Here is a 23,931-nt window from a genome sequence, read left to right as displayed (position 1 = left end):
TCATCATGATCAAGCCACTTACCAAATATGAAGTCATTCTGTTCATCAGCATTACTAATTAAAGTAATGAAAAATTTGAGATATTCAACATTTTGAAATACAATGTATAAGCAAACAGGAAACAGGTGCCAGATACAAAAATGTTCTCACATCACAGTTCATCACTATCAAGCAGCTCATTAAATATGAACTCATCTTTATCAGCAGTTTTGGGAAAAACAGTGATGAAAATATTTGATGGACAAAATCCGACAAATATAGGTGGACAGACGACAGACAGTGCAAGAAAGCCCACATTCCAACCATAATGGTATAATGTTTAGTTTTTCACTCTCAACTTTTATTACCTATCTTATACACATCATGCATATGTCAACCTGAACATGCATGACATATATGCCATTGGACATTAAGCAAACATTATACAAATTTTTAAGTTCAAGTTACATTGACTAAAACTTGTGTCCCAAATTCAGATTTTTCAATACAACTTCTCTTTCTAAACTAAAACACTACACTTCTAATAGGGTTACATCTTAAGTCAATAATCATTGATAGTTGGCTGAAGAGATGAGAACAAAACACCATTTTACATCAACTATTTGATTTATTTAAGAATACATTGAAAAAGTCAATCAATTGTCTTATTCAAAATCACTTGGAATGTCTTGTAGTGTCATATCTTTTTCTTGCTGTGCCATGCTTCTGTAAAAAAAATTAATCTTACATTCGTATATAAACTTCTTGCACATTCCTTTATTATAGAACGATTCACATTGCCTGAAGGATATACATCACCTCCCCTTTAAAGTTTTGAAACAAATAACGATGATAGTCTGTCAGAAGGGGACGATAAATGGCTGACCGTGTTAAGAGAGAGCAATGTGCCACGCTGAACTTCATTTAGTTATTAAAAAAAAAACATATAAAAAACTTTTAGACTAGATATGTGTCCAGTCAAGAGTCTTATTTCATTATAGTATACTTGTTGATTGTTGTCTATCATATTTTTTTCTTTTATTGTTTTGTATAAATCAGGCTGTTGTTTTTCTTGGTTTTTTTTAGTTTTCATTAAATGCATTGTATCATGTAGGGGCCTTTAAAAGCCCTGCTACATAATGTCATTAAACATCTTATTGTCCTTTTTAAGTGTTAAACTCTGTAGAGTGACATAGTTTATAACTTGTCATTTGTATCTAAGGGCATATGATACAGTCCTAGAAGTATACTATACATTGTAGGCACATAATAATTTATCGAAGTGTTACGCATTGTTTTCGCAATGATGATAATAATATAACTTAACTTCCGAGAAACACACAGATGTCATTAAATGAGTTGTTTATATATGTATTTGAAATACTTCAAAGGAAAGCATATTTGTTGTTTATGAAAGCACACTGTTGGACTAAAAGATTGATTTAAATAAACAACTTGTTTCTATTTTGTCACAAAAAAAATAATTTACTGTAAATTCAGAAATTATTGCGATGTTTTTATTATTGCGAAAAATGCGACAGGGTTATAATCGCAATAATTTAAACTCGCATTTTGAAATTTTGTGTATGAATTAAACGGAATTTTTCTCAATATCGCAAAAATTAAAATCGTATATTAGTCTAAAATGACAAAATCGCAATAATAAATGCACGCAATAATTTCTGAATTTACAGTATTCAAATATCCAGATATCTTTTCTGTATTGTATGCCCTTAATCTTGAATGTAATGCATTGTTTATGCTAAATATTTGAATTAAATATGGAATAACAGTAATTCTGTATGAAAATCTTACTTCAAAAAAAAATTCTCCTGAAAGGTTGTAGACATTCCAAAGAACCTGTGCCACTTCCAAATTGTAAACCTGCATATTGAACTTGTCCTTTGTGGCTTTTCTTTTAGCTCCTGTTAAAAAATAAAAGATACATTGTATGTACATTGTGTGTATGAAGCAATAAATATAATTTTAAGCAACAGTTTATATTATTTTGCTTGTACTGAAGTCTTACATAGTCTTTGTAATGTTCATTAAGCTGTTAAGGGAAATTTAATTTACTGTTTTGCAAATACATACATACACTGATTTTACTAGAAAAAAAAAATCTCCATATTCAAATGGTGCTTATATTAGTGTTATTGTAACTTGTTTGTGTGCTTCGGAAACAAGGTATTGAGTCATGCTTGTTGCAATAGTTGTTGTTGGTTTAAGTCTGTCAAATTTCTTTTTCATAATGTGTATTTAATGTAGGCAGTTAGTTTTTTTGTTTCAATTGTGTTGAGAAAAATTTAACATTTGTTTGTCAAGGCTTCAAAGTGGACTATATGGCATTGGTTTTCTCAGTTTTGAAAGCCGTACAGTGACCTATAATTTCTTTTATCCAAGTCATTTAAATTCTGGTGGATAGCTGTCTCATACACCTTATCGCTATTTCAGTATTTGGAAATCTGTCCCGCTTGAACTTTTTACGTCAGCATACGTCATACAATAATACACCTTATCACTTTTCCATTGTGGCATCAGATATTTTTTATGATGACGTCAAAATTTTAAGGGAACTCGTGACAGTTGTGTGATGTCCAGTAATAGCGGACAAATAGCAATAAGGTGTATTACCTTCAATTGTGATGTCAAATATTATTATATGACGGCAACTTTTTAAGGGAACTTTTGTGATGTCCATGGCCAGTAATGGTGGACAAATAACAATAAGGTGTATTGGCAATCAAACACACAAGCCACATATCCTGATATTTTTTTCATATTAAAGAACAAATTCATAATTGTTGTACGTAGATGCTTGAACAGTGGCGGATTTAGGGGCCCCGACCCCCCTTATGGAGCTACTTATAAGATAAATGTATAGGCTATTTACAAGTATCACTCCAAACGTTTGCTTGCCTTGGGCAGGGGCCCCCCTTTTTTCAAAACATTGATCCGCACCTCCAGAAACAGATGTAATTTGGTTCCGATTATGATTGAACACACACAATGAATGCACAAGTTTCATCTTAACAGATTAATCATTCTTACCAAGTGAGTATATATCGCGTAACAAACAATTTTCTTGGCTCTCTTTGTTGATATCCTGCCATCGTTTCGAAATTCAAATTTCAAAATCATTTCCGGTGATAAAACAAAAGTCGATTCCGGAAAAGGTCGGTTTTCCGTAAGGCATATAAACGATACGAAAATTGAACTTAGTACAGTTACAGTTTTCATTTCTTAATTTCTAAAATATACACGAACGAAATGAATAAACATTAAAGAAAGGTGATTGTTACATTATTGCTTAATTTAATGTTGACTCTTTTGAATTTTAATATAAGAAGGAATAAAATCTGACTTCAAGGAGCTTCAAGATATCAATTAAGGATGTCAACCATAGTATCTTGCTTGTCATGATATTGATGAAATGTAGTACTATATCTTATCCTGAAAAAAAACCGAGCTAATTCCACAATACGTTGTTTGTGTGGTTTTGAATAAAGTTTAAATAAAATGTTATTTTTATATCCGTAAAATGTTGAATAAAATATCAGTAAGACTATTAAGTAATGTGTATGTCAGAATATTTTATAGAAAACATTAAGCTGATATTTTTCAGATGTTTTATGTAAAACATTTTAATTTTACGTTATAAAACATTTTATGCAAATAGCAAAACTATATTTTCTGTAAAACATTTTTTTGTAGAATGTTTTTTGGATATTTGGAAAATATTTACTTTAAATGTTGTTAAAATATAAAATACCAATTGAAGAAAATATTATTTTCTTATATTATAAAATATCTACGGGATATTTTAGAACAATGTTTGAGAACATGAATAAAAGATATTAGCAAATAATATTTTGTTAATGTTGTAAAAACATTTTACTTAAATGTTAGAAATAAAACATTTCAAAAACAATAAAATAAACATTTTTTTTTATGTTTAAATGATATCTTATTGAAATATTTTGTGAGAGACGTCCATATGACATTTAAAAAATGTTTTTAAAATGTTGTGTGTTTTCTGGGTGGTAGCAAGGATGGAGGCGATTATATGCGGACAGATAAAAACACATCTGCTTCCATTTTCTACACTTTAATCAGACAAAGATGACGTCACAAACAAAAATACAAAATACTGGTAAAAGGGGAACAACTCTCTCTTACACACAGAAACATACTCCGACCTTACACACTGATATATAACATAGCACACCCCGAAAAGCCTTTTGTGATGCGGCTTCTCGATTATAAAAAATACCTTTTTTCACACAATGAGTTTGAAAATTTAGTTCTTTGCATAGTTCCATAGTTTTTACACCCTTATTCCATGGCCCTCTGCTCTCCAAATCAGCACAAATGGTTAAGCGAATGCAATTGTTAAACTATTGAACCATGTCCAATATCACTACACAGATATTTTTTGTTTACTCATTACTTTTGTGTTCCTCAATTTGAGGCGCATTATGGATATGACCCATATGCAACTAATTAGACCACTTAAATAGTAAATAGACATTTCAAGGAAACAGTAGTCAGAAAACTCCGTAAGAAATACCCCATATAATACTTGGGAACTATATTGACGCAAGGTCAAACGCAAAAGTGATTCAAATTAATTGAGTTTTGTTCTGTCTTTATCATTTAATTGTCACGTTTTGCATCAGATATAGATTAATACTACACACTTAAACATGTTACACGCCGGTATCTATAAATAACCGATACATCAGCGATTTTTGTTTTCAGGTGTCTAAAATGCACACGTAGTGATACGTTACGCTATGTCAAGTAACACACTGTCGTGATTATGCAGAGCCATTTCAAGGCTTTCAAATGTTACGTTCATAAAACATATATATATATAGGAAGGACCACATTTGCTTTTCAGTCTATAGTTAACAAAAATTAAAGATAAATATCTATTAACAGATATAAATTAAAAGCATAAAAACATCTGAAAACGGGTATTTAATTTTAATGTTCATTTATCCCGGGTCTATAGGTTAGAATTAGAGGGGATGGGTTGATGTAGACATGTGTCGAATTCCTTTTCATGCCAAAGTCCATCACGGTACAGTGAAGTTCTGGTGATAAAACGGTCTTCTTCTAAGGTCAGCTTCCAAAAGAGAAATAACAAGACTGAATTTGATTAATGCAGGTAACTTTGCCGGGAAGGGGGTATTTTATACACATAGACGTCGGTACAGGTCAGATGGCTTAGGTTTTTTCAGTCCCCTAAGGTGTTTTGAAAGCAGGTATACATGTGTATAAAAATATCTGGAGAGTTGCCAGATTAATTTGTGTAAATAAAAGGAGATGTAGGAAATCATAAATAAGACAGCAACCAAATCAACACCAAAGCTAAACAGCATGTACTGATTTTGTGTCATGGATGTATACCCTTTATCCTTTCTTTTCTATTATGTAAGAACTATAAACTGTAAAACCAGTTTAAAAGGGGTTGACTCATCGGATTGATACAAAACTGAAAAAAAACAACTAACAAGAAGACCAATATTCAACTTTTTTATGCCATTATAATCTATATGCAGAGGAAAATTTTGAATGGATGAAACTACAAAACAAAATACAAAAAAAAAACCCAATTTTTAACATAATAAGCTATAAAACGGCGAGCTTTTTAGAAAAGCTATTACTTCATATCATTCTCCTCCAGTTACTTCATAACATGACAATTTGTCGACTTTTTTCAGAACCGAATTTAAACAGATTTACTCCTTAAACATTTTCCCGCAGGAACTATGTACCTTTATACACTACTGGAACCTGCTCAAATGGGATATAGGGACACTTCATATCATTCTCCTCCAGTTTTTAGCTGGACATCTGAAACGTATTTTACAAGACATTTCCTCATAGAAACATCTATGATATCATTTTGTACCTTTTCATCTCACCTGGACGAAAGGCCAAGTGAGCTTTTCTCATCACTTGGCGTCCGTCAATTTTTACAAAAATCTTCTCCTCTGAAACTACTTGGCCACAATCATCATTAGGGTATCTAGTTTATAAAATGAATCCGATGACCCAACCTGCCAACCTACATGGCCGACATGGCATAAAATTGAACATAGGGGTAAAATGCAATTTTTGTCTATTATCTTGAAAACAATAATAGGTAGAGAGAAACTTCAATTAGAAAAAGTTATCAGACAGAAAAGATCAACAAATAAGGAAACATGGCCGAAATCGTCAGAAGACTACTTATTGGAGTAATTGCCTTATTATGACGAATTTTACCATTTTTTGCGTTTTTGATTTATATCTCACAAAAATCTTCTCCCGTCTAAACTTACTTGGCCAAATTTAACCAAACTCGGCCACAATCATAATTAGGGTATAAAAAAAATGTGTCCGATGACCCTGTCTGCAAACAAACATGGCCGACATGACTTAAAATAGAATAAAGGGGTAAAATGCATGTTTTGTCTATTATCTTAAAAACCGCTATGAAAAGAGAAAAAATGACAGTGGCAGAAATGTTAAGAATGATAAGATCTACCTGCTGTCCATTTACGTCAAAACTATCAGACGACTTCCTGGGACTACTATATTAGAATAATAGTCCCAGCGACTTCTTATAGGAATTATTGCCCTTAAATGTAAAATTTTACCATTTTTTTTTATTTTTGCTAATTTTTTTAAAAACTATAACAGATAGAAAAAATAATTGTTTAGGAAAAGTGATCTGCACGACCGGATCTACAAATAAGCTAACATGACTGAAATCGTCAGGAGACTCCTTATTGGAGTTATTGCTTTTTGATAACGATTTTTATAGTTTTTTGGCGTTTTTGTCTAATGTCTTAAAAACTGTATAATGACAGAAACTTTAAAGGGCCAAAATGATCAACAAGACAAGATCTACAAATAATTCTAATGACAGAAATCGCCTGTCGATTCCTTATTGAGTTATTGCCATATAATGACGATTTTCCCCCATTTTTTTTATAGCATTTTTGCTTATTATCTTGAAAATTTTAATAGATAGGTAGAAACTTTAAATAACAAAAATGATCAGAAAGACATGATATACAAATAAGTCATCGTGGCTGAATCTTCAGTCGACTCCTGATTAGAGTTATTGCCCTTTAAAGATGATTCTTACCATTTTTTTTGCCTATTATCTTGGAAAGTATAATATATACAAATTTAGATAGCAAAAATGATTAGCTGGACAATGTACAAAAACTGAAATTGTCAGTTAACTCTTTATAGAGTTATTGCCATGTTGAATAAACAGATGAGCTACACAGGCTCTTTAGAGCCTCTAGTTTAATTTACAAACAATCGAACAAAACAACTACGGCCATAAACAAAAATTATAATCAAATACAAACGCTTAATACAAATTGGACCACGAATAATACCGCCGAAGGAATTATTCTAAAGCAAAATAAAACTAGATATCTACCCAAAAATTACTTGATAAGCCGTAAAAAAATGAATTCTAGAGTAACGTTTCGGCGATTTTTTGTTGTAAAATCTTTTGAAGTATTCAGATAATATAGAAAAAAAGTAAAATAACAAAAATACCGAACTCCAAGAAAAATTCAAAACGAAAAGTCCTTTATCAAATGGCAAAATCAAAAGCTCAAACACATCAAACGAATGGAAAACAACTGTCATATTCCTGACTTGGAACAGGCATTTCCTAATGTAGAAAATGGTGGATTAAAAGGGTATACGATACAGTAGAGATCCCTCGTTGATTTTTTCTTGAAATTTTGGTAGAAGGTCAATTTCGATGTGTACTTTTGCAATATGCAAAGAAAAAAATACCTTCATGACTTACTTTTTGAGATAATTTGGTTCGAAATTTGCATATTTGAAGGAAAAACCCTGAAATTTTATAAATAAGGACTTTTAAGGAAAGTACCAATACTTTTGAACGAACAGTCATAATTTAACAGTTTTTTTTGTAGAATGTTCCCTTGATCCATTACATCAGCATGCTGTAACAAGTTAACGGTTGAAATAAATAATTATATCCTAAATTCTTTTAATACAAGTGAAATAAAGAAGTTGAACATATTTTTGCGTCTACACAGAAGTGCAGAAAAAATTCTATCGTTGATTTTTTCTAAAAATTTTGGCGGAGCGTTCTTGAAACAGAATTTGATCGATTGCAAAAGAAAAAACTGGGGGTCCATGTGCTTGTTTTTTCAATAAAAGCAATAAACCTTAATTTTTATTGGCAAACAGGACGTTTGCCAATAAGGCGCCAAACTAAATTGTAATAAGTTTTATTCGCAACAGCGTCGTGAAATCTTTCCCGCCGTTCACTACTACGTTGTCAATTTCAGTGGTAGAGCCAAGGTATTTTTTTTTTTAAACCTATGATATTAATCATGAAAATTAATAAAGCTGGCTCCTCGTAAATTAGCATCATATTTGCCAAACCTTTATGAATTGTTACAAATTCAAACTTGGATAGAATTAGTATTCTAGTAAATTACTTTTAGAAAAGAAATGTTCGGAAACAAAACAGATATATATACTAAAAAAATTAATTTGCATCTCTGTCCGACATTAGTCATACAATTCATGTAGACAACACAGCTTGAACATAGTTTTAATTATTCAAAAGGCCCCTACATTACAAAATGTGCAACAATTATAAAGTAAGGGGGATGATATAAATAAGGACATTTGGTATGATTGCAAAAGAGACAACTATCAACCATAGTTCAAATGACGACGATAAACGCTACTGAAGGTCACCATACGGCCTTCAACACAAAAAAAGAAAAAGAAAAAGAAAAAGCCACACCGTATATTGTTTGTCCGGTCCAACAAAAATCTTGTTTCTTATCTGAGAAACTACTTTACAAAAAGACTTCGTATTTGGTCAGTAACTTAACATCAATGAGTTGCAACTCTGGTCTGTCAAATACCTAATTCCTGTGTGCTGATTTTTCTCTCTCAATATGTACATAGAGAATATGCTTAGCACATCAACGGGTGCGTTTTTGTTTTTGGTCTATAATACGGGGCTTATAACTGAGTCATTTTAACTGACAATTCTTCTTCATACACTTATATATTCCACGGGATGAATTCTAAAAATGCCGTTAAACTCTTTAATGTACCTTTTCAAAGTAAGAAACAGTAAGTTGCGCTGTCATTATTTATTACGTTTTTTTGTCATTTTGTTGATAGTCTCTGTTAAATTTATCCGTACAATTCTCATTATAATTTAGAGTTGGCCAAATGGTGAAGTTACTATATAAATTACTTATGTTTTTTTTTTGTGTAGTTGGGTTTCTCTCTCATCGACGTCTTATGTTTTTCATATCTCTTATTCATTTCCTATATGAAATTGTAACAGTAAATTTGGTCCGGTAGTAAAATTTGTCCGCCAGACTTTTTTTCCTAGTTAATCAAGTCCATGACCATTATTTTACTAGGAATGTATGTCCTAGGACAAATTTTCCTAGGAAAATAAGTCCATAGCTAGTAAAATATGTCTGGCACTTATTTTCCTAGGAAAAATTGTCCTAAGACTTGTTTTTCTAGTAATTTTTATTATATTATAAAAATTAATGAAAATAAAATAAAAAAACATATTTTCTTAGTTAAGATGGGAAAGTTTTATTTTGTTCCCTACATGGACGTTTTTACCTAGGAATATTAATGACATGGACATGATTTCCTAGGGAAATTAGTCTGGGGACATGAATTTTATTAAGATATTAATGCACAACTCTTTAACAATATTAAAACATAAAAATTGAATTTCCATTGTTTACATATAAATAATTTGTTTCATTAGAATTTTCCTTTTAAATAAAAGACATAAACGTTTTTCACTCGGCATATTCATGACTTGGACAAGATTTCCTAGGAAAATTAGTCTGGGGACATAAATTCTATTAAAAAAATTGATACACAAATCTTAAACAATATTAAAACATAACATTTATATTTACCTTTTCAAATAAAGGGCATGGACGTTTTTCCTAGGAATATTTATGACATGGACATGATTTCCTAGGAAAATTAGTCTGGGGACATACATTTTATCAAAACTATAAATACACAACTCTTAAACAATTAAACATAACATTTAAATTTCCATTGTTTAAATGTAAATGATTTGATTCATTAATATTTTTTCCTATAAAAAAAAGGACATGGACATTTTTACCTAGGAATATTAATGACATGGACTTGAGTTCCTAGGAAAATTTGTCTGGGGACATAAATTACTAACATCGGACTAAAATTACTAGTAAATTCTGTAACCATGGACTTTTTATACTAGTTATATATGTCCGCCCGGACATATTTTACCAGGACAAATTTATCTCTTACAAAATAACAGACATACAAAATTAAGAATGTGGATTTTGATTTTTTTCCCATTCGAAGTTAATATTGTTGAATTCCTTATTAATGAATAAATGTAACAATTCTCGTGATTTGGCCGATTTTCATTGCAGGTACTTTTTTCAAACTCGCGCAATCGGGATTATAACGTCAGTGGATTTCCGCAAATGTGACTACATCTAAAGCGACGTCGCGAAATGTAATCGTTCTTATTAGAAACATCGCGAATTTACATCGTTCTGATTAACAACGTCGCGAAAACAACACGAAAAGTTTTGAAAACGTTATTATCTGCCCCTGCTACTGTATCGTATGCCCTTAAACCTAGGACATAATATAAAAGTCCCAGATTAAACCTGGTTTTATAGCTAGCTAAACCTCTCACTTGTATGACAGTCGCATAGAATTCCATTATTTTGACAACAAAGTGTGAGCAAAACAAACAGACATAATAAGTAAAAATGTCAAAAATTGGAGTACAGCAGTCAACATTGTGTTATAATATTAATCATTATAATAACAAATGGCAAATATAGACACTCTATAGACAAAGTACATAAGCAAAAATGAAAAACAAGAATACAAAAAAATGACCATAGGATAATAACACAATGGCGGGATTTATAAATACCGAGCCACGCCAAAAGTTTATTACCAAAAATGGTCTAAACAGTAAAGGTTAAAACTATACAAAAACAAATAAAAAAGAACACTTTTAACACGTAATTAAGATGATGAACAACGTCAGTACCGAGAATCTATACTTCAACGCCATCATGTATTATTTGTGAAGTTAATACGGAATATTTATCAAACAAGGTCTTGGTATTTTCCGATGAACTTTTTTTTTAGAAAAAGGACGAGACGTTCTTTGACATAACCATGGTTCATCAACTTTCTGCTCAGACATTGGTGACGTTTTGTAAAGTCTGAGTAGCAGCTGCAAGCTCTTGAATACCGAATGAGTTGGGGAAATGTATATCCCATATGCAGGTGGGGTTGGTATACTGCTGCTAAGGTGGGGCCTGAAATTTACAATTTCAAAATTAAAATTGTCTCGTTTGTCATAGATTCTGGTACTGAGATGGCAGCTTATGTCAAATTCGAGGTATACGTTAAAGATGAGGCGGAGAAAGCCGCGTGTTTTGTTTCCTTAATTTCTAATTCTGGAGGATATATTAATGGAACCGAGGCAGAAAAGTTTGGATTGTTAATGGAAAGAACATCATCAATATATCTGATAGTGAAATTAAATGATCTGGCTTCTTTGATCTTCGTGTGTTTGACAAGTGCCTGAAGGAACTCCGACTCATATAAAAAGAAGAAGAGGTCGGCAAGGAGAGGGGCACAGTTCGTTCCCATGGGAATGCCGACAAAAAGAAACTCCTGCATACTGGTCACTTATTTGTTTTTGTTGCAGTTCAGTGTTTCTGTTGTTCCGTTGTTTTCCTCTTATAGTTGATGTGTTTCCCTCGGTTTAAGTTTGTAACCCGGATTTGTTTTCTCTCAAACGATTTATGACTTTTGAACAGCAGTATACTACTGTTGCCTTTATTTGTTCCTCTGTGTAGCATGTTTTACCTTTTTGTTCACTATTAACAAAATATGCCGTATCTGTGTATCCCAAAGCAGTTAATGTATAGAGTATGCTACCAATTTTGTATTGAAAAGCATTGTGGATTATTTCTTTTAGACGATTTTTCAATTTCACATGGGGAATGGTGAATAAAGGGTTGAAAAATCAAAACGTTTGATAGAATTAATTTCAGAGAAAGATCGAGATTTAAAATTATCCAGAAGTTCTTTAGATTTTTTTTTAGAATCCACATATGATTAATACCACTACGTGAGAAAACAGTTTCACAGTATTTTTGAAGTCTTTCTTTCACTGCGGACAGATTTTTTGTGAATTAATCAGGGACATAATATATTAGTATAATAGTCCCAGATCTAATGGACAATTCCTTTGTAGAACATGCAGTTGAGCCGGCAATGTACCGTTGTTTGTACCTAATTTTGTGAAGCTTAGGTATCCAATACAAACAAGGTAACTCCTCAGCTTGCTGTTCAATATAAAGTTCATTGAAGCAATGAAGGACTTATGATTCGCCAAAATCTTATCCTTGTCAAATGATATGTTTTTGTATGTGGGTTTACATGAGTGCTCATTTATTCCTAATTCTTTTAAAAGACACTCGGAGTAGTACGATTTACATACAAAAGCAATATTATTTGGCCCGAGAACACAGTTATTTCGTAGTGCATTTCTTTTAGGCAAAAAATGCAACAACAAAAATCGCACCTGCTCTAGCCAATAAAGATTTTTACAGTGCAGTGTCCTACTTTTGGGACAAATTATATCAAAATTATTGAAAAGTCTATCGGCGCTCTAACTCAAGATATGGACAATTTTATGTTAAGGTGGTCTATAATTCAGTTTGAAAGCTTTGGACATACTAATTTTTTACCTTTTCAAACTGGACTGAATCACTACTTTTCCTTAAAATTCATGCCCCAAATTTTTTTTAAATGTAATTTCATCCCCTTTTTACTATTTTTTGCATAAAATATAAAGAAATCAGTTTGGAAGGTGTATGAAAAAATTTGCAAGTTATACACTGTCCACACTAGGGACTATTTCTAGACAACGAAAATCAAAGGACGATAACTGTGTCCCCGGACCATTTGAAGCTTTGTTCGCAGGAACAACATATTTATCTAGAAGAGATGATAAGACATTTCACAGCTTCTTTAAAACGGACATTGGTCGATCATTCACACAGTTTTTCAACTTATGAATTTGACGTTTAATAAGAGACCTGATTGTTTTGACCCATTCTGACAAGGTGTCCAGTTCAAATCTTTTGAAGTATTCAGATAAAATAGAAATGATTCCTTGCCATTACTTTCTCACAAAATACAACTTTTCTGCAAAGAGATCGACTGCAGAATAGAAATGAAAATTTATGTCATTAAATTGTGGTCTTGCTTATCATTGAAAGTGCGTTATATACATATTGTCATATACACCATACATTGTATAGAAGAATCACTCATTTTACACATTATAAATCATACTTATATCGAACTCCAGTTCCTAGCTGGACATCAGAAACGTAGTTTACAAGACATTTCATCACAGAAACATCTATGATATCATCTTGTACTTTATTAAATTTAAAAACGCACAAAACAACTACGACCATAAACGAAAATGATAATCAAATACAAACGCTTAATACAAATATAAGCCACAGAATAATCCCGTTGATGGAATTATTTATAAAACAAAACTGACCAAGATATCTACCCACAAATTTCTAGATTAGGCTAAAAAAAATGTATTTTCAAAGTAACGTTTCGGCGATTTTTTGCTTTAATTTTTTTTTGATGTATTCAGATATTTTGGAAATGATTCTTTGACATTACTTTCTCACAAAATACAACTTTTCTGCAATAGTTCGACGATTACCGAAAAGAACAATTAGATGAGTATCATTCAAAGTGCTTCGGCATACACACCATACATTGTATAAAATCACTTGTTTATTATTTTATTGAGTAAACAAAAACCATTAGATGTCCTTCCTAAAACACACTGATCGCTGTGGATCCAACGATCAACAAAATAAAATCATGTAAGCACAACCATGTAAATGAAAAATTACAATGAAGTACTCAAATAAGTATTCTGTGTAATAATAGGCAGTGGAATAAAACATTCATTTCCATTGGCTTAGGGAGATATGAAGATTCTTCACCCTCGAAAAGTCAGGCCCTTTGGAAATATGAATTTTCTTGGGTGAACAAATTTTCATATCTCCCTCGGACACGGGAAATAAATGTATAGTATTCTTTCAGTAATCAAAAACAACAAATTTGCAGGAAACAATATGATGCTCCTTCCAATATTTTACTCAATATCCTGTGACAAAAGAGACAGGAAGGAAGAAAGAAAGAGATTTCTACGCAAATGCAGGAATCTGAAAAAGTTAGAAAAAAAAGTTAAAGCTTTTGAGTTCATAAGAATATTAATTTTTTTTTCTTCATTTTATTGATTTTCTTACTGTAATTGGGGACTTTGTCCCCATAATAATCAGTGGCGAATAGGAAACCTGATCTAAATAAAATGACCGAAATCATTTCGGAATAAAAATTTATTTTTCCTATATCCCAATCTGCCGTTTAGGACAAATAGCCTTCAGTTTGGGTTATGACTGGCAAATATGACCGTTTTTGGACCCTTGCATGTGACATTATCTTTTATAGAAATAACAAATTCTCTACCTTCACGATCATTGAAACCCATCAGTCTTGCTAGTTTCTATAAACAACTTTTTTTAACCGTCACAAAACTCAATATGATGGTGCTAAATGCTTGTCTAGATAATTCTGAATATCTTAGAAAACCTGCGTGACTCAAAAACGTATGCATGGAATTCTAAACTCTTTTTCAAATTTGAAGTATACTTTCTGTAAATACTATAACGATTTGTTTAATAATTTCTTGTGTAACTGGCTCCATCTTAACATTGTTATGTCCAATGGAACAAATAGATCCCTCTTTGACAGTGACAGACTATATTAGCCTCACTTTAATTCGTAACATTAATTAGATATTGTTATTATTTTTTGTCATGTTTTTGTTTTTTTTCCTTTAAATTTTTGGCTGGTAGTATAGTAAAGATTGTTATTTATAGTTGTGTCTTTCTAGGTGAATGTGATGGCTGTATGTCTGTGTACAAGAGAGTCTGTGAAAATGATGAGGGCCAACAGAGTTGATGATGGTCATATCATTAATATCAACAGGTGAAACTTTTAATAAGGCAGATTTAGTTTTAAATCAAATATTATTTCACAAACGAACACATTATTTAACGGATCTTTCTTATATAAACAGTAATAATACGGGATAACTAGATAATATGATGCACATTTATTCTCTAAGCATTTTTTCATTGAAAACCGCAAGATCTTTATTGAGTTTTTAATGTTCAGTGGCAAATATTCACGACGTCGTGTTTATCTCACTTCGGTACATAAAAGCAGGAGTATACAAGTTATACAAGCTGAAGATGAGTAAAGAGAATTCTTTGAAAAATAAACCAATGAAAATATGAAACCTAAATTGTTTAGGTCGAACTTTCATGATGCATTGGTGCTTTAAGTAGATGTTGTTTGAATTTCATTAACAAAATTGTGTGAACTTTATCATTCATATATTTAAAGTTTATCCGGACATCGTTGTGGCAAAGCACACTTTTATTCAGCTACTAAATATGCAGTGACTGCATTAACTGAAGGCATTAGATGGGAACTAAGAGAAATAAACAGTCATATCAAAATAACAGTAAGCTTATCAATATTTACACAACTTTGGTCTTATAAATATGGTTTTCTATATTTTTGTATTGCTCTCTCATTAACATACACCCCACATCTCTCCTGAAATTCATAATAATTTATTATAGTAATTTATTCACACATATTCATCATTTGAAAATAAACACAATATTCACATACATGAGTTATCTTAGATGAGAAATTCACAATACTGAAAACAGTCCCAACTCCGAATTTTTAATGATTGTAAGAATATATATTTTTCAGTAACATATACTCTCCCCCATGCTGCTATTGTCTGCTCCTTTGTTGTCATATCAACACGTTTTGTTGGCAACCCAGAGGTCCCTTATAACATATTTTATTCGTTGTTGCAGAGTATCAGTCCAGGCTTAGTGAAGACTAATTTTGCCTGTACTGCAGTTGGAGAAGCTGCAGCTAACGAATGTTACAGTACAAGACAAGGTCTGGATCCTCAGGACATCGCCAATGCCATAGAAACAGTTTTATCTTACCCATCACATGTCCAGGTGAATGAATTTAGTAGTGAAAAAAATGAGAAACAACAAATTATTAAAAATGTTGCATGGCATGAACATAAGGATATATGTATATTGTGTAAAAGAAAGAGGGCAGGTCAATTTATCTGGAAGTATTACACCTCTAGCGTATTAAATTATAAGACTAGCATTTTTGATGAGTTTTTACACCTGGTCCATTTTTTTTTTACATCCACAGCATCACGCCTTTACACAACAATTTGGCGTATTTCCGAGCATGAGACCAATTGATAAATGCATAGAGATGGCACGGAGCTCAAATTTTGATAATTTTTTGCAAGTTTGGCGTTTCTTAAAAATTATTTAGAGTTTAAGGGAATTTAAACTAACCCCAATATTCTATGTGAGACAAAGTTGTATATATATATTTTAATTTTTCGAGATACAAATTATATCATTTTGGCAATCATGATTGCTTTCATTGGCAACGACTTTCAAATTTTGGCCCTGCAAGTGAAACAGAGGAAATTGCCAATATCTCTTTGTAGTGGTCAAATTAAAAACAAATAACCTGTGAATTTTTAAAGGACAACAACACATATCTCTGGTTTCATGTCTAGTTTTGGCTGCTTGGCTTGTTTACGGCTTTGCACAATTATTCTTGTCTTGGGTATTAACTGATGAGACATCATTGGTCGAAATACCCACCATCCGCTGCAGAGACAAATTTATCATTTAAAGATAGTGAAAAGAGACTAGATTCATTTTTCATTTATTACATGAATTTACTAAGTCTTATCTCAAAAATATGTATAAGTATTTAATTCTTAAACCTTTGTTTCCCAACATAGCAGATGACGGTTTTTAGGCAGTTAAGCTGCCTTATGCGAGCACCCTAGATTTGTGTTCTACCCAATAAATGCTGAAATACGTGCCATTAATATTATCTAGCTGGCTATTATGTTATTTATAACTAATTGGACATTTTTTTAATACTTTTATTTCTGGAATACAAAAAATATGACCAGAAAAACCTTAAATGATCGTCGAACTACCCAAAACTTTTGAAGTTGCACATAGGAAGTAGTGCTCAATAGAAATCCGTACGTAGTTTATTATCCCCGGTGCTTTTGGCTACGATGTCAAAGAACAATTGTATGAAATATTTCATCGCCGAAAATCGTTAATTACAAGTCGTTTATATTAAAATGCGCAGGAATATTGTTCATGTACAACAAATCTCTATGATAGAGGAAATAAAGTTAATTAAGTGGGCGGTAATTTTTAACTTATCTTGCCAAATAAGGTTGTTGTTATTTTATGAATGAAACGAGGTCATGAAACAGATGCGGAAATCGACGTTGATGGGATGTTTTAAGTAATGTGGACAACTCGTCCCCGAGACAAGTCGGACAGAATCCACTTAACCCGTTAAGACAACTTTGACCGTTTGTCAGATTCACTTAGGGTTTCATAAAACATTAGACCATGGAAGTATTATATCAATATAATACTTCCATGATTAGACTTACATGTCTAGCGGAGCCATTAATCTTTTGTTTGTGCATTGGGGTCGATTTAGGGGTATTTGGAGGGGCCTGAAGAAGGGAGGGGTTTACTATAGAACCCTAAGGGATTTTTTTTTTTTTTTATTTTCAAATGACTATTTCTCGAAAACAGTAAGTGATAGACACATGCAGTCTTCAGTAATAAGAACAGAACAATAAAAAAAAATCAACCAAAATATAGGGTGAGTCCCTGGGGGTCATCCCAACCCCCTTCAATTTGAAAATGTACTTTTATCTTGTAAACCGTCGCGATACCCACCCGAAACAATATATATACTTGTATGGGACAATAATAGAAATCAAATGAAAATAATTTGGGGGAGTCCCCGGTGTCGTCCCACCCCTCCTGTTTGAGAACTTGTAAACGGTCGAGATCCCCACCCCTAAACCATATATATTCATGTTGGGACAATATAACAAATCAAATGAAATATATGGGGAGTCCCTGGGGTCACCCCAACCCCTCCTGTTTGAGAACTTGGAAATGACTGAGATCTCCACCCCTAAACCATATACATTCATGTATGGGACAATAAAACAAATCAAATGAAATATATTGGGAGTCCATGGGGACACCCCACCCCCTCCTGATTGAGAACTTGTAAACAGTCGAGATCCCCACCCCTAAACCATATATATTCATGTATGGGACAATATAACAAATCAAATGAAATATATGTTGAGTTCCTTGGGTCACCCCACCCCCTCCTGTTTGAGAACTTGGAAATGATCGAGATCACCACCCCTAAACCATATATATTCCTGTATGGGACAATAAAACAAATCAAATTAAATATAGGGGGAGTCCACGGGGACACCCCACCCCCTCTTGTTTGAGAACTTGTAAACAGTCAAGATCCCCACCCCTAAACCATATATATTCATGTATGGGACAATATAACAAATCAAATGAAATATATGGGGAGTTCCTTGGGTCACCCCACCCCCTCCTGTTTGAGAACTTGGGAATGATCGAGATCAACACCCCTAAACCATATATATTCATGTATGGGACAATATAACAAATCAAATCAAATATAGGGGGAGTCCATGGGGACACCCCACCCCCTCTTGTTTGAGAACTTGTAAACAGTCAAGATACCCACCCCTAAACCATATGTATTCATGTATGGGACAATATAACAAATCAAATGAAATATATGTTGAGTTCCTTGGGTCACCCCACCCCCTCTTGTTTGAGAACTTGGAAATGGTCGAGATCCCCACCCCTAAACCATATATATTCATGTATGGGACAATAAAACAAATCAAATGAAATATAGGGGGAGTCCACGGGGACACCCCACCCCCTCTTGTTTGAGAACTTGTAAACAGTCAAGATCCCCACCCCTAAACCATATGTATTCTTGTATGGGACAATATAACAAATCAAATGAAATATATGGGGAGTTCCTCAGGTCACCCCACCCCTCCTGTTTGAGAACTTGGAAATGGTCGAGATCCCCACCCCTACACCATATATACTCATGTATGGGACAATATAACAAAGCAAATGAAATATTTGGGGAGTCCCTGGGGTCACCCCACCCCCTCCTGTTTTTAGAACTTGGAAATGGTCGAGATCCCCACCCCTAAACCATATATATTCATGTATGGGACAATATAACAAATCAAATGAAATATATGGGGAGTTCCTGGGGTCACCCCAACCCTTCCTGTTTGAGAACTTGGAAATGGTTGAGATCTCCACCCCTAAACCATATACATTCCTGTATGGGACAATAAAACAAATCAAATGAAATATAGGGGGAGTCCCTGGGGACACCCCAACCCCTCCTGTTTGAGAACTTGTAAACAGTCAAGATCCCCACCCCTTAACCATATATATTCATGTATGGGACAATATAACAAATCAAATGAAATATATGGGGAGTTCCTTGGGTCACCCCACCCCCTCCTGTTTGAGAACTTGGAAATGATCGAGATCACCACCCCTAAACCATATATATTCATGTATGGGACAATAAAACAAATCAAATGAAATATAGGGGGAGTCCACAGGGACACCCCACCCCCTCTTGTTTGAGAACTTGTAAACAGTCAAGATCCCCACCCCTAAACCATATGTATTCTTGTATGGGACAATATAACAAATCAAATGAAATATATGGGGAGTTCCTCGGGTCACCCCACCCCTCCTGTTTGAGAACTTGGAAATGGTCGAGATCCCCACCCCTAAACCATATATACTCATGTATGGGACAATATAACAAATCAAATGAAATATTTGGGGAGTCCCTGGGGTCACCCCACCCCTCCTGTTTGAGAACTTGGAAATGGTCGAGATCCCCACCCCTAAACCATATGTATTCATGTATGGGACAATATAACAAATCAAATGAAATATAGGGGGAGTCCATGGGGTCACCCCACCCCCTCCTGTTTGAGAACTTGTAAACGGTCGAGATACCCACACCTAAACCATATTTATTCCTGTTCATCATTTCAAAAAGATTTGAATGACATACAGGGTCAATCTCCTAGGTGTCGCATATGCATATAACTTTACTAGACCAAACCAATATGAACTGGACTTTGCCCAATGTCAGGAGACCATGGGAATGACGAATTATGGAGGCTTTGTTTGGGAGACTTCATAACGGCATCCTGTTACAATTATTTCTTGTTTATTATAAAATTTTATTGATGCAAAAAATGAGTCTAGGTTAATTGAATTTACTTTAATTATTTATTAAATTATTTCTAGGCCGTACCTTGACCTATAATGGTTTACTTTTATAAACTGTAACTTGGATGGAGAGTTGTCTCATTGGCACTCATACCACATCTTCCTATATCTATCTATAATAGATTTCATTTATGGCTCATTTTAAAGAAAACATATAAATCTTTCAAGCAGTGTAAAGCGAGAATATTTGACCAACTGTTTTATAATCACCCGTCATTTTATTCAAAACTTGGTATGGAGTAACATCATGCACTTGGGGTGAAGATGGGGGTCATTTACATTGATATATGAGTTGCTTTTGAAAACCTTGATGAAATATTAATTAATTTGCCTTAATAATCAATTCATTTAATGAACATAAATGTACAATATACGAATGTTTAATGTTTGTTCTTTCAAATCTTTAAAAAAAAATTGAAGCAACACTGCCACAGTTTTCATAATTACGTTTGCCTTGGTTTTTGGTTAACTGCCTACAGCGCGTACAGTGCTTTGATTTTCAAGAGAGAGGTATTTTGTGCCAAACCTCTAGGTTTGCATGCTATTTTTTCGCTTCATAAAATGAAATATGCTTGTTTCATAATGAAATTAACTTTAGATATGAAATCCAACCCTAAAATATCCTTTATTTTACAGGTTAGTGAAATGATGATTCGCCCGACAGAACAAGTTGTGTAGGAGTATTACACAAAGAAAAGTATTATAATAAAAGTGTAGATACAATCATATAGATTCAGCTCATTGAGTATGTTTTACTGTTTGGAAGTAAATTACTAATAAAAGTGTAGATACAATTATATAGATTCAGCTCATTGAGTATGTTTTACTGTTTGGAAGTAAATTACTAATAAAAGTGTAGATACAATTATATAGATTCAGCTCATTGAGTATGTTTTACTGTTTGGTAGTAAATTACTAATAAAAGTGAATCCATATTTAGATTGAGAACTAGTGGAAACTCCAAAAACATCAAATATAGTAATATATGAAATAAATATACCCTCTGATTCCAATTCCCAACAGCAAAAATAAAGAGATGTTGAAGTCAAGGAATAGGGTGAGATATGAAGGCATATTTTCTACAACATACATTCAAATGCTAGCTTGATATATGATTATACTTTAGTTTTCGAAAGCATCTAGAGAAAATGTTTTGTTTTTGATTCTTTTTATTGGATACTTGGTCTTCTCAGCACCTGTGGTGTGAACAATGCACATTTAAATTGTTTCCTCATAGTATATACACTTCCGATGACAATAACTGACTTGAAAGCTTTCCGTTCTGCTAAAAAGAAGTAACATTTTATCAATAATGCTGGCTTGTCCGCTGGTGAATGAGACAATTTGTTGGAAGACTAGTGAAATGTATTGAAAAATCCCACAAATGTTCTTTCAAAGAAACATAATAATTTGCAGGGTACGACAAGCGATGTAGAGGTAACTGTGAAAGACAGTTTTTATCTTCTGGTCAAGCATGAGTTTTTTATTTTAATTCTGAAGACCTTCTGGTAATTGTAAAGATAACGAACAGCAATTAAGCATTGTTATATGATTGAATTGTTTACAACCTAGTATTCAATGGGATATAATAGTGTCACATATATTATAGTATCCATTTAAAATCCCTTTCTTCAAAGTTTCGACCCCAGTTTGTACCTTGAGCTTTTTAGACGCAGTAAAATATGTACTGTAAATTCAGAAATTATTGTGTGCATTTATTTCGATTTTATGAAAAGTTACATACAGATATATGTACATGTATCAAATATTAGAAAGCAAGTTCTTATTATTGAGATACTCCTGAAGTCGCAATATTTGCATTAGCAATAATTTCTGTCACATATTGTGAGAAGTTTTGGTTGATAATTCGTTAAAAAGACATTTTGGTTTGCAGACAATAACTTAAGTATACATTTTTTAAGTGTATGGATCTCTATGAAATTTTAGCACAAGGTTCCATACCACATTAAGAGGGTTGGGATTGATTTTGGGGGTTATTGTCGTAGTTTTGTAATTAGGGTCCAAAAACAATTATTTTTCTGGTTTGCAGACAATAACTTATTGTATAGATTCAGCTCATTGAGTATGTTTTACTGTTTGGAAGTAAATTACTAATAAAAGTGTAGATACAATTATATAGATTCAGCTCATTGAGTATGTTTTACTGTTTGGTAGTAAATTACTAATAAAAGTGAATCCATATTTAGATTGAGAACTAGTGGAAACTCCAAAAACATCAAATATAGTTACTATATATATATAAAAATATTAATTTTCGCGAACCATTTAGGTCACGGAAATTCCATTTTTTGCCATCAGTAAGGAGAGTTGTACAAATAATGTGAATACACAGAACCCCGATCCAATTCATCTTTTGCTAAAAATATTTATCATTTTCTGTTTTATATCTCCTAACATCATTCCATTTTTCTCTAATTTCGATTAAAATATGCCAAAACCTGCAGTAAAAATAGATGTATGCCCCAAATAAACATTCCCCGATTGGTTGAACTACTATGGCGTCGATGTAAAGCAACGAAAGCCTCGATGTAAAGCAACGCAAGCCTCGATGTAAAGCAGACGCTTCCCAAGAGTAAGGAGAGTTGTACAAATAATGTGAATTCACAGACCCCCGATCCAATTTATCTTTTGCTAAAAGTGTTCATCATTTTCTGTTCTGTATCTACCAACAACATTCCATTTTTCTATAATCCCGATTTAAACATGTCGAAACCTGCAGTAAAAATAGATGTATGCCCCAAGTAAACATTCCCCGATTGGTTGAAAAGCTGTGGCCTCGATCTAAAGCAACGCAAGTACACGCAAAAATTTCCGTTGAAATGTTGAACTTCGACCCCGCGCCGTTTCACATAGAGATTTTCTTGCGCTCAAATGTAATTCTAAGTGAAGTATACTGGTAAAGTAAAATTATGTTCTTTTACAGAAATATTTACACATTTTATTATTAATGTATTGTCATGCTTCTGCATATTTACGCTGAGCTTTAATTAAATATAATTCTATACAAATTTTGTTACGTCAAGCATTAAGAGTAAGAATATATTTCGCGCCAAAACAAGAAAATAATCTGTGTCACCTGAGACTACTATATCACAATGTGTTATAGTAGTCTCAGGTGTCACCAAATAAGTTTATCAGCATCTTTCTGAAATTTTCCAACAGAAAATAGCGTTAATTATAGAGAAATTTTGGTGAGTATTACTTATTAATGTTAAGGTTCTCTACACCTTCTTGGCGGTCAATTTAATCCCATTTATCAATTATCCCCGATGGCGATGACACCCAGTCGATTTGTGTCATGAGTGAAAATCTTATCTATTTGATGAAATAACTTCTTCATTAACTGTACATGCAATATTTTTGTAGTTTTTGATAACCGTGCACATTCCCATTGCATGTCCGCAAGATAAATGGGTTATGCATTTGTGAATTGTGTAAGACA

General features: G+C 32.9%; 1 protein-coding gene and 1 long non-coding RNA gene across 3 annotated transcripts in view; one reads left to right on the top strand and one right to left on the bottom strand.

Moving 5' to 3' along the window:
- The window catches only part of LOC127725560 (dehydrogenase/reductase SDR family member 11-like), a 59,203-nt gene extending 36,600 nt beyond the window's left edge, over nt 1–22,603 (top strand). For both annotated transcript variants that reach the window (XM_052232626.1, XM_052232621.1), the window contains 4 exons: nt 15,062–15,156; nt 15,577–15,697; nt 16,068–16,220; nt 21,105–22,603. In XM_052232626.1, coding sequence (XP_052088586.1) covers nt 15,062–15,156; nt 15,577–15,697; nt 16,068–16,220; nt 21,105–21,146 — 411 coding nt within the window. In that variant the 3' untranslated portion in view covers nt 21,147–22,603. The remainder of the gene's footprint in view (nt 1–15,061; nt 15,157–15,576; nt 15,698–16,067; nt 16,221–21,104) is intronic.
- LOC127725624 (uncharacterized) lies at nt 588–3,261 on the bottom strand. Its single transcript, XR_007993045.1, has 3 exons — nt 3,031–3,261; nt 1,795–1,904; nt 588–705 (listed from the first exon to the last, which is right to left on the bottom strand). It is a non-coding gene; the product is annotated as an uncharacterized LOC127725624 (long non-coding RNA).
- Nucleotides 22,604–23,931: the final 1,328 nt, after the last annotated feature.

Source organism: Mytilus californianus, unplaced genomic scaffold, assembly GCF_021869535.1.
Source record: "Mytilus californianus isolate M0D057914Y unplaced genomic scaffold, xbMytCali1.0.p SCAF_1, whole genome shotgun sequence".
In the NCBI taxonomy this organism is placed as follows: Eukaryota; Metazoa; Mollusca; class Bivalvia; order Mytilida; family Mytilidae; genus Mytilus; species Mytilus californianus.
The sequence above is the reverse complement of the archived record's forward strand: the minus strand, read 5'-3'. Positions and strand labels throughout refer to the sequence as shown.